Below are 12,345 nucleotides of genomic sequence, written 5' to 3'. Positions count from 1 at the left end.
ATGTGAATTATGAACTCTTATGTTTGTCTGCCTTCCATTTTCCTTTTTTTCTTCCTTTCTCCCTCCTCTCCCTTTCTTTCCTTTTTTAAAGCCAAAAGAAGAATATGTGTATATCCAAGGCATATGAAGGATTTTTTAAAAATTCACTTACAGTATTGTTTGTTAAGAATGTCTTATAGAGCTTTAAAAGGTGTTATATGAAAAAGGATTTTTTCAGTTAAGCACATTTGGGAAACATTGGATTCAATAAAGTCACGTCAATTTCTTCACTGTAAAAATTCCCAGAGCCTTTATTCTAAGAGAGTGGAAGGCATGACCACACTTATTTAACCATGGCTTCCTTTTATCAAAGAAGGTATCTTCCTTAAAAGACATTTTGAAAGATACTGTTTAAGAGTATAAAAAAAAAAAAAGCGCATGAAATGCTGGTTGTTCATTGGTAGTTTACTGAAGAAAGTTTTATTCTTTTGACAAATTTTTGACTTTTGTCAGTATATATAATAATAAGGTTATATTTGGCCTTTAGTCATATTGAAGAGAATTCCAAATGAACTATTTTGTTTTGTAATTAAAAATACTGGATAATTATTTACCTAGATTTTCTACTGTTTGTATAAACTTTTAATAAATATTTTAGTTTTTAAGGTAAGAAATAGGGAGGAGTGTCTCATTTTCAGAGTAGAACTGTTTTCTTTATGTATGTCTGTTTAAATTTGCCTTTTTACTCCAGGTTGTGGGATTCAAGAACTTAGCATTAATGGACTCATCCTCTAGTCTTTCCAGAAGCCCAGCTAGCTACATAGCTCCTTATAGCCGCATTTTAAGATATGCAGTGTCTACTGCTCTTTGGCTGGTCATTGGAATTATACAGGTAACAACAGATTATACTTTTCAGCAACATTGCCTTTCTCTATTTATAACTCTGTTTACATACTAATTATCTTCAAATATTGACCACATCCTGGTTTCTACAGCGGAAAGAAGGTAATGGCAAGAACAACAATAATAGCTAATTCTTACCTAGTGTTATAACCCAGGCACTGTGTTAATTAATTGCATTGCACATATTAATTTAATCTTTATAGTAGCCCCTGGAGATAGGTTCAATTAGGATCCTCATTTTATAGATGAGGACACTAGGGCACAGAAATGCTAAATAGTTTGCTAAAGTCATGCAATTAGAGATTGGCAGAACTGGAATTTGAGCCCAGGCAATCTGATGTGAGATTTTTTTTTTTAAGATTTTATTTATTTATTTGACACAGAGAGAGAGAGCACAAGCCGGGGGAGCGGCAGGTAGAGGGAGAAGCAGACTCCCCGCTGAGCAGGGAGCCTGATGCGGGACTCGATCCCAGGACCCTGGGATCATGACCTGAGCCGAATGCAGACGCTTAACCGACTGAGCCACCCAGGCACCCTGATGTCAGGTTCTTATCAATGTGAGAATGTTCACATTCTTATCAATAGTGGGCTCAGAAGGGTCTTTCAGAGCCTGCAGCTTTCTAGTCAGAGGATGGACTCCATGGCTTAGTTTCTATAAACTATAGGGATGGCTAAGCTACCCTTAATATTTTCTTTCTTTTTTTTTTTGAAATACAACTTATTGTCTACATTTATTTATATATCATTAAATCTCACTCAGATTGCAGGTACTCCTTGTGAAACTTTTGTTGAAATATTTTATGAGAAAACTGAAACTAAAATCTTCTTAGCTTCAGGTCCTGTGACTCTAGCAGAGGATCATTTCCTTTTTTTTTAAGATTTATTTATTTATTTATTTTAGAGAGAGAGAGTGTGTGTGTTTGCATGCATAGGGCAAGCAGGGGGAGGGGCAGAGGGAGAGGGAGAGAGAGAATCCCAAGCAGGCTCCACGCCCAGCATGGAGCCTGACACAGGCCCCTACGTGGGGCTCGATCTCACAACCCTGAGATCATGACCTGAGCCAAAAATCAAAGTCAAGAGTAAGACCCTTAACTGACCGAGCCACTCAGACACCCCACAGAGGATCTTTTCTATGCTCATTTCCCTTATTTTCTTAGATGTTAAAAAAAAAAAAGAAAAAAAGAGTGAAAGGAAGAAAAGAAGCATCACCTAAAGCACTTAACTCTAATATTTGTACTTCTTTCTCTTGCTTCCAGACACTCCCATGAATGGAAAAAGCCTTTCTGTTTGATTAAAAATTCCTTTAAGTCAAAAAATGAACATGGGATCTCTAGAAAGATCCGGTTAAACTACCTCTACCCTGGCAAACAAATATCTGCCGAATTAAACATGGCCTATTTTTAAACATGGTTTGGGATTTAAATCCAAAAATTCCTACAGAATTGGTTCCAGGTGGCATTCTGTAACCTGAGAATAGACTTTTAAAATTTACGTTTATTTTAAATTGGTGAGACTTGTTTAAACTTGAAACTACAGGGATAGATCCAGTGAGGGACAGCTTAATAATCAGAAAAGAAAGCCAAGCAAATTAGAATTTGAAATGAGATAGGATCAAAACAGTATGGGGTTTGATGTTTATCATCAATATAATAGTGAGAAAATAATTCATTTTAAAGATAGACCAGTATACATTTTTCTGAGTATATTGGATTCATCTGGATGTAGAGAATTTAAAGGAATGCATCTGAAGTTTTTCATATTTGGTTGAGTACAACAAAAAAACCCAAAATAGCAGTGGCTGAAGTTAAAATGACTATTACCTCCCATGAGAAAGGGGAGTGGAGATGTGCAGTGCAGGGGGCTGCATGTTGCCGCCAGGACTCAGAAGCTCTGCCACTCAGGACGCCCATCTCTCAGGTCACCTTGTGGTCCATAATGGCTGGTGGAGTTGAAGGAAGGAGTCGGGGAGAACAGTTCACCCTCTCTTATCTTTAAGAGCCTTTTCAGAAGTGCTGTTCAGCATTTCCTTGGCCAGAACTCAGGCACGTGGCCACACCTCACTGCACTGGTGTCTTTCAGCCAGGCAGCAGTGTGCCCACTCCAAGGAGGGGTCTGTCGCTAAGGAAAAAGGGGAAAGGATCGTTGGGGCAGAAACTAGTCATCTCGGGCACCACCATCTTACCTCATTCTTTGTTTCTCACCCTGCTGTCATTCTGGTCGTATGTTGTGTGTGCATGCGTGCGTGCGTGCTCTCTCTCTCTCATATAACTACCTACCTAACTAAACTCTTAAAAGAAGTCGTCTTGATTCTCATAATGTTAGTCTTTATTGTTTACTCCTTTTATTTCCCTAAACCCAGCTTCTTCAACTTTTAAGTGGTATCCTTTAGTTTTTAAACTTTGTAAGTTGCTGTTTTTCAGGCCCTTTAAAGGGACTTAAAACAAGACGTACACAGAATGTTAGGGAAGTGTGTTCAGTAATCAGTTGCTGTAGATTCATTTATTTATTCATTCACATATCTCAGTCCATTTTGTGTTCTAGGCACTGTGCTGGGCTCAAGGATATGCTTAACAAGAACAAGCTACAGATTGTGGCAAGTGCTGTGAAGGGCATCAATAGGGAGATGAGACAGGGAGTAAATGGAGGAGAGGTGGGAGGGAGTTATGAATGGGGGACACCTTTCAACTGGTTGGTTAGGAAATGTTATCTTTCTTTGAAATATATCTAAGTAGGTCTAAGATGTACACTTTCCTCTTTTGATTTATAAAATAATTTCCTTTTCCAGTATTATAAAAGCTAAGAAAGCACTTAAAACCATTCCATTTGAATATTTAATGTATTACCTGCAGTTGAAATAGAATATTTGATATATGCTTTTTATGTGCTACTCTTGTCAGGAAAGATTAATTTGAAAAGCAGCAAGTTGGGCGCCTGGGTGGCTCAGTCGTTAAGCGTCTGCCTTCAGCTCAGGTCATGGTCCCAGGGTCCTGGGATCGAACCCCACATCAGGCTCCCTGCTCCGCGGGAAGCCTGCTTCTTCCTCTCCCACTCCCGCTGCTTGTGTTCCTGCTCTCGCTATCTCTGTCTCTGTCAAATAAATAAATAAAATCTTTTAAAAAAAAAAAAAACAAGTTTTCTAATGGCTTTGGAATTTAGGAGATGGGCAGGATTGCAGAACCAGACGTATGTCTGGCCGTCAATACATTGGTTTATGCTAAATTTTTTAAAGTCCCTCTCTTTCTTCCCCCACGTTTGTCCTATTGTGTTTTAATTATACAGAAAAGTTTTTTAAAATTCAAAATAGGCTCCTTCAGTAAATCTTAACACAATTCCAAAACCTTATTTCTTTGACAGAGGAATCAGAAATGATAAGTTAAGATTTTATCCCACAGGAATCATTTAGAGGGCACTGTGTTCTTGGGTGGACTTTCTTTTTTCTTAAGATACTACATTGTGGCTATAAAAGAAAATTAAAATTTAAAAGCTAATAAGCATGAACTTGGCTTAATGTTTCAGATCATGTTCTTTGCTGTCTTTTATGAGAGATTTATAGAAGATAAAATTCGACAGTTTGTGGATTTATGCTGTATGAGCAATGTAAGTACTTTTTGACTTTATCTTGCAACTGTTATTTTTCCCTTTTTAAAGGTCATGAGTACATTAAGAGAGGCTTTAAAAGTGATTTGGTATGATTGAATTTTTTAGACCAATTTCCCACTGATTGTTAACTCCAGAGATAGTTATAATGAGCTACAAGTTAATGTTTACTGCCTTAGTTTCTTCTTCTCCATTTGCAGTTTCTTAATTATGAATTCCTTATCCACCAAATAAGTCACTCAGCAGAGTCCCTGAAAAATTTTCATATATCAATCCTATTTCTTCCTTTCTTAGAAAATATCTTCAATCTCTTTTCTGTCTTTTTAAAAATAACACTATCCTTTTGTCCTATTTATATATTTTCCAAGAATTCAACCCTCTTTATGTTGAGAGAAAGGAAGCAATTTTAAGAAAAACTTAATTTTCATTGTTTTCTATATGAGTTGCTAATTGCTTCTTTTTTCTCTTTTTATAGATATCAGTGTTTCTCTTATCCCACAAATGCTTTGGATATTACATTCATGGTAGATCAGTGCATGGGCATGCAGATACAAATATGGAAGAAATGAATATGAACCTTAAAAGAGAAGCGGTATGAATGTATTTAACATCTTTTAGTTCTTAATTGAGAGATGGGTTCTCTTTTCTTAATTTAAGATTTGTAAGAATATTTTTAAAAATTCCTCATTGATTACTTTTGAAAGTTGCTAGAGTACCAACTTACTACCCTGAACGTTGACAAAGGGAAAGAATCAAATTTCATGCTACAGTTCCTATATGAACTGTATTTCAGAGTAACCAAATAATTCATGAGGGGAAGTTCTTTCTTACAAAAGAAAATAAAAGGAATTCTAACTTAGTAAATCACCATTTTGTAGTGACTCATGGATTAGTGCATATAGGTACAATCATCAGTGGATGCTAAAACAATTAAGTGAAGGTTGACAGGGAGCTTTATAATGAGTTATCAGGTTGACATAATCTGAACACACTGGCTCAGCCTTACTACAAGTAAAAATTAGGAAAACCAACATTAATCACTTCCAGTTATGATGCACTAGGAAGTACATAACATCACTTGTGAAATAGTCTTGCCTGAGAAAGTGGAACCTAAATATAATCAAACCTCTAGATCTAACCACCAATTTATAGGAAGTAGAGGAGATAGAGGGATCAATGACATAATGCCATAGGAAGCAGTTAGCCATATCCATTTGCAGGATGTCTCACAGGACAGATGACCCAGTGTCTCCAGCCAATCAAAGGCATGTAAAGAAGAGGAGGGGTGGGTGGTGGTGGTGGTGGTGTAGGAAGAACTGTTAGATAGTAAGAGAGATTTAGAAACAAAACAATCAAGTACAATGTGTAGACTTTGGATCCTGATTCAAACCAAAAATTTAAAAACAAAAATCCTTGGGAATAATCTGGGAGATTTAATTTAAGAACTAAATATTAAATTATATTAAGGAATGATTAATTTTGTTAGGTGTGAAAATGGCATGGTGGGCTTTTCTGTTTTTTAAGACCTTATTAGTTAGAGATACATACAGAAGTATTTACAGATTTGGGATTGGGTGATGGATGGTTTACTGTTCTCTGTACTATGTACATTAGAAAACTTCCATAATAAAATTTAAAAAGAAAAATAAATACTTGAGAGGAAAAATCAAGAGGATTTATTGACTTAAAGGACTACACCTGTGACTTGTAAGAATTTAATATATGATAATGGCATCTCAGAGAAAAATGATTTATTTAATACATGAACTGGTTGGTTAACTATTAGAAATTATACCCAGTTTGAAAAGTTAAATGAGACTGGGAGATGACTTTTTAAGCATAAAGAATAGAAAGCATCATAAAGGGAATATTAATTGATTTTACTTTATTAATGGAGAACATTTACGTAGCCAACAATCATATAAATAAAAGACCACAAATTTGACTAAAATTCCCATAACAAATATGACAAAGATACTGATAACAGTATTGAAAGCCATACAAATCATTAAGCAGATACTTAAAACCTCAATGGAAAAAAGATAAAATAATTATTAAGTACATAAATAAGAAACAGGAGACTAATGAAGCTCTAAAAAATGTATAGCTCATAATAAATACATGTAAAAAATAATATTTTTGCACTCTTCAAATTAGCCAAGTTTTTTTTAAAAAAGCTAATACTTAATAGTACCAAGGACATGGTGAAATGGGCACCCATAAAACTACTGGTCTCAGGATGAATTTTTACAAATCTTCTGGAAAGCATTTGGAAATATATATATACCAAGAGCTTTTTAAGAGTTCACTAATTCTGTGAATTGAACTCAAGGAAATAATTAGCAATGTGAATAGCTAATTAGATTCGGGATCTTCATAACAGGGGTTATTTATAAGGGCAAAAAGAATATTAAAGCAGTTGGTTTTCATACACAGTGAAATTCTTAGGTAGACATAAAAATCATGTTTTATAGAATAGTTAATGACATAGAGAATTGCTAGGATATAATGTTAGGGGAAAAAGAAATCACTGTGATCCCAGTTTTATGCCGTCTGTATCTATATGCCTGGACAAGGATTGGAAAGAAAATACCTTAAAATACTTGTATCTCTGGGTGTTGAGATCATAGGTGATTTTTTTTTCTTTTCTTTCTTTTTTGTACCTCTCCATATTTTATAAATTCTCTGCAATAGCATGTGCTTTTTTAATCAGGAAAAAAGAAAGCTTTTATTATTTTTTTAAGAGAGAAATTCTCTACATGTAGACTTCCTTTCAGTCTGTAGAAAACCAAGTGTTATATTATGTTTGCAGGTTAAATTTAGACAAAGAGATTATTAAGCTCTGGAGTAGGCAAATAAAGCAAGAGAAGGGAGGCGGGAGGACTTGAGCTGACCTTGAAGCATGGATGGGAAGTAGCTAGGGGGTGGGGTAAGGCAAAATTTTACGTGTTTATGGTTGTCAGGATTCAGGTTGTATCAGGGAAACCTGAAATGGAGATCTGGTCCATGACATTAACTGTTTGGTCATGTATCACATTACCTTTTTTACATTTAACTAAGGAAATGTTCTAAAAGTTTTTAGAAAACAAAAAAGACTATAATTATAAAAGTAGTTAATCTAAGACTAGACTTTCTGGCATGCATTAAAGAGTAATAAAATTAATCATAAAGCTACGAATATCAATATACAATGAGTTTAGTATGGATTTTTTTAAAGTCGGGTAAAGGAGATAATATAGAGACCTGAACAGCATATGACTACGTAGAAATTAGTAAAACCCAGAGGGGAGTGGGAACCTTGGATAATGTCAGAATCTCTGTCTCAAATATAGTTTCACTAAAATTTCAGTTGGCTTCCGAATCTTGTGATACCAACTAAAAGAAAAATGTTATATTTTCTTTTTGAAATAGGCAAAATTTCCATGATCTTTATTTAAATTTTCTTAACTTTTCAGGAAAATTTGTGTAGCCAGAGAGGTTTGGTACCCAACACAGATGGTCAGACTTTTCAAATTGCAATTTCTAGCCAGATGAGACAACACTATGACAGAATTCATGACACACTAACAAGGGTTTGTATAAAGTACAATTCAGGTATATTTTGCCAATATTTCATGTTATTTAAAAGCCAAGAACATAAGACATGTTCATTTATTGTTATCTCTTTTTTACATTAGAAAAATGGCCCTGCCAGACTGTTGAGTTCATCAGCAAGTACTTTTGAGCAGAGTATAAAAGCATATCATACTATGAATAAATTTCTTGGCTCTTTCATCGATCATGTATGTATGTCGGCATTTATGTTTCAACTAGAAGCAAAATACAATTTTTAAAAAGTTAACCAGTAATGTCAATTATTTCTTTAGTTAACTAAGTAGTGGACTTAGAGCCCTTCTTTTTTTTGCCTATCAAAATTAATACTGTGGCTTAAGGATAGAGTCAATTTATATAAAAATAAAGTGACATTTTATGTATATAAAAATAAAGTGACATTTTATATAAAAATAAAGTGACATTTATGTATTAGCATAATGATAATTCCCCTAAAGTATGTCTACTGGAATTTTGTTAGCTAATTACTAAAATATTACTATATTTATTATAGAAATATGCTATGCTATGGTTGTATTCCTGAAAAGCTTGTTATAAATTAATTTTAAGTATATCTAGCCCTAGGCATTTAAAACTTAAAACATTTCTTGGGACGCCTGGGTGGCTCAGTCGGCTCAGTTCATGATACCGGGTTCCTGGGATCGAGTTCTGCATTGGGCTCCTTGCCAGGGAGTCTCCTTCTCCCTCTGCCTGCCAGTCCCCCTGCTTGTGCGTGCTTTCTCTCTCTCGCTCTCTCTCATAAAAAAAAATTTTAACATTTCTAAAGAAAATTTTGTTATAAAGCCCCTTGCAAGTAAAATCAGTCTTTTTTAAAGAACAGATTTTCTTCATGTGTTATTCATTTTTCATTTTCTCTCTTACTGATTTTACATTAATTGGGAAACATTTATTTTACTGCTATTTTTGAAATGACTCTTATCTTTTTATATTAGGTTCATAAGGAAATGGACTACTTTATAAAAGATAAATTGCTTCTTGAAAGAATTCTTGGAATGGAATTCATGGAACCAATGGAAAAAAGCATCTTTTACAATGGTATCCTTCAAATGCCTTTGCTGCACTTGATTACTATTTTCAAAGTTTGAAAAAAAGTACTTATGGTTATTTTCTTTTAATTACATAATTTTATGTAAAAACAAAGGAAACAATGAACTTAGTTAACTTCATGATATTATAGTTTTCTGTGTTTCATTTTATTATGTCATGTAGCAGGAAACAAAAATATAAAAGGTAATTATTCTGCAAGAAAGTAAAAAAACTGAATTTCAGAATCAGTGGTAGACATGGAAAAGATAGTAAAACACATAAAATTCAGATATTTTTAATTTGAATGTAATTGACAGATGATGTTACATTAGTTTCAGGTATACAACATAGTGATTCAATAACTCTATTTGTTATGCTCTGCTCACCCCAAGTATAGCTACCATCTGATCATCAAATGCTTTTACAGTACCACTGAATACATTCCCTATGCTGTACCTTTTATTCCCATGACTTACTCATTCCATAACTGGAAGCCTGTATCTCACACTCCCCTTTACCCATCTGTCCTCCCCCTCACCCCTCCCCTCTGCCAACCATCAGTTTTCTGTATTTATAGGTTTGATTCTGCTTTTTGTTTGTCTATTTATTTATTTGGTTTTTTATTACACATGTAAGTGAAATCATACGGTATTTGTCTTTTTCTGTCTGACTTATTTCACTTAGCATAATGCCCTCAAGATCCATCCATGTTATTGCAGATGGCAAGATCTCACCCTTTTTATGGCTGAGTAATATTCCACCGTGTGTGTGTGTGTGTGTGTGTGTGTGTGTGTGTGTGTGTGAGAGAGAGAGAGAGAGAGAGAGAATATATATATATTGCTCTTCTTTATCCATTCATCTATGAAGGATACTTGGGCTGCTTTGATATCTTGGCTACTATAAATAATGCTGCAATAAATGCAGGGGAGCATGTATCTTTTTGAATTAGTGTTTTTGTTTTCTTTGGGTAAATGCCCAATAGTGGAATTATTGCATCATATGGTATTTCTATTTTTAATTTTTTGAGGAACCTCCATACTATTTTCCACAGTGGCTGTACCAATTTATATTCCCACCAACAATGCACAAGGGTTCCCTTTTCTCCACATCCTCATAAACACTTGTTATTTCTTGTCTTTTTTATTTTAGGCATTCAGACAGGTGTAAGGTTTTTGTTTTGGTTTTGATTTGCAGTTCCCTGATGATTAGTGATGTTGAGCATCTTTTCATGTGTCTGTTGGCCATCATTATATGTCTTTTTGTGGAAAATGTCTCTCAGGTTCTCTGCCCATTTTTAAATGGGATTGTTTGTTTTTTGGTGTTGAGTTGTGTAAGTCTCTATGCATTTTGGATATTAACCCCTTTTCAGGTATGTCATTTGCAAATTTCTTCTCCCACTCAGTAGGTTGCCTTTTTGTTTTGTTGATGGTTTCCTTTACTGTGTAAAGCTTTTTACTTTGATATAGTCCCAGTAGTTTATTTTTGTTTTTGTTTCCCTAAAGAGACATATCTAGAAAAAATGTTGCTATGGCTGATGTCAAAGAAATTACTGTGTTTGTCTAGGAGTTTTGTGATTTCAGGTCTCACATTTAGGTCTTTGATACATTTTAAGTTTATTTTTGTGTTTGGTGTAAGAAAGTGGTCCAGTTCCATTCTTTGCATGTAGCTGTCCAGTTTTCCCAGCACCATTTATTGAAGAGATTGTCTTTTCCTCATTGTATATTCTTGCCTTCTTTGTCATAGATTCATTGACCATGTAAGTGTACGTTTATTTCTAGATTCTCTATTCTGTTCTGTTGATCTATGTGTCTGTTTTTGTGCCAGTACCATACTGTTTTGGTTATAGCAGTTTTGTAGTATATCTTAAAATCTGGAACTGTGATCCCTCCAGCTTTGTTTTTTCTTTCTCAAGATTGCTTTGGCTATTTGTGGTGCCATACAAATTTTAGTATTATTTGTTCCAGTTCTGTGAAAAATGCTTAGTGTTTTGATAGGGATTACATCAAATCTGTAGATTACTTTGGGTAGTATGAACATTTTAATAATATTCATTCTTCCAATCCATTAGCGTGAAATATCTTGCCACTTGTGTATGGCATCTTCACTTTCTTTCGTCAGTGTTTTATAGTTTTCAGAGTACAGGTCTTTCACTTCCTTGGTTATTTATTCCTAGGTATTTTATTATTTGGGGTATAATTGTAAATGGAATTGTTTTCCTAATTTCTCTTTCTGCTACTTCGTTATTAGTGTATAGAAATGCTACTAATATCTGGGTATTAAGTTTGTATCCTGCAACTTTACTGGATGCGTTTATTACGTCTGGTAGTTTTTGGTGGCATCTTTAGGGTTTTCTATGTATGGTATCATGTCATCTGCAAATAGTGACCATTTAACTTCTTTCTTACCAATTTAGATGCCTTTTATTTCTTTCTCTTGTCTGATTGCTGTGGCTAGGACGTCCAGTACTATGTTTTTGTTTTTTTTTTTTAAAGATTTTATTTATTTATTTGACAGAGACACAGCGAGAGAGGGAACACAAGCAGCGGGAATGGGAGAGGGAGAAGCAGGCTTCCCGCCGAGCAGGGAGCCCGATGTGGGGCTCGATCCCAGGACCCTGGGATCATGACCTGAGCCGAAGGCAGACGCTTAACGACTGAGCCACCCAGGCGCCCCCGTCCAGTACTATGTTAAATAAAAGGGGCGAGAGTGAACATAAAATTCAGATTTTATGCGAATGTGCAGTCATGTGCACTAATAAAACACTTAAGGAAGAATAACATTTGTGATTAATCTTTAACATTTATTTTTTCATTTTATCCAAATTCTTAAAAATCGCAGATATCTGTGACAGGAATAGTGCCTAAACCTGGTTTCTTATCATTAAAAAGGTAGTATGTATGTTACTTTTAATGTGGCTGATAATCTCGTATATGGATCGGTAAGAATGGAAGTGGTGTAACCTATGTCCTGGCCTACATATCACCTATTCTTGCGTTATTGGGTGTCATGTGTTGTGCCAGTCCCGGGATACACAGCACAGACCAGTGGGCATCTTGAATATATGAGTGGGGTGATGCTGGGGTGGAAGTCTGTGTAGGCACAGGTTAGGTACAGAATAGTGAGTGAAAAATTTAACCATAGAGTCAAGCGAGAAGAGGCAACATGGCAAAGTTTGAACTGCATCTTTAAAAAAAGTTGCTATTGACACCAAAAACTGTAAGATACCTC

At 35.0% G+C, this 12,345-nt stretch overlaps 1 protein-coding gene across 1 annotated transcript in view; it reads left to right on the top strand.

Annotated features, from left to right (window-relative positions):
- The window catches only part of TMEM67 (transmembrane protein 67), a 46,128-nt gene extending 33,789 nt beyond the window's left edge, over positions 1-12,339 (top strand). Inside the window, exons 21-26 of the mRNA XM_081816242.1 lie at positions 731-871; positions 4,399-4,479; positions 4,955-5,071; positions 7,935-8,051; positions 8,157-8,261; positions 9,024-12,339. Coding sequence (XP_081672368.1) covers positions 731-871; positions 4,399-4,479; positions 4,955-5,071; positions 7,935-8,051; positions 8,157-8,261; positions 9,024-9,176 — 714 coding nt within the window. The 3' untranslated portion in view covers positions 9,177-12,339. The remainder of the gene's footprint in view (positions 1-730; positions 872-4,398; positions 4,480-4,954; positions 5,072-7,934; positions 8,052-8,156; positions 8,262-9,023) is intronic.
- Positions 12,340-12,345: the final 6 nt, after the last annotated feature.

The sequence above is a fragment of the Leptonychotes weddellii genome, chromosome 4 (genome assembly GCF_054177405.1).
Source record: "Leptonychotes weddellii isolate Sample4059 chromosome 4, ASM5417740v2, whole genome shotgun sequence".
In the NCBI taxonomy this organism is placed as follows: Eukaryota; Metazoa; Chordata; class Mammalia; order Carnivora; family Phocidae; genus Leptonychotes; species Leptonychotes weddellii.
This window is presented reverse-complemented; position numbering and strand designations above follow the sequence as displayed.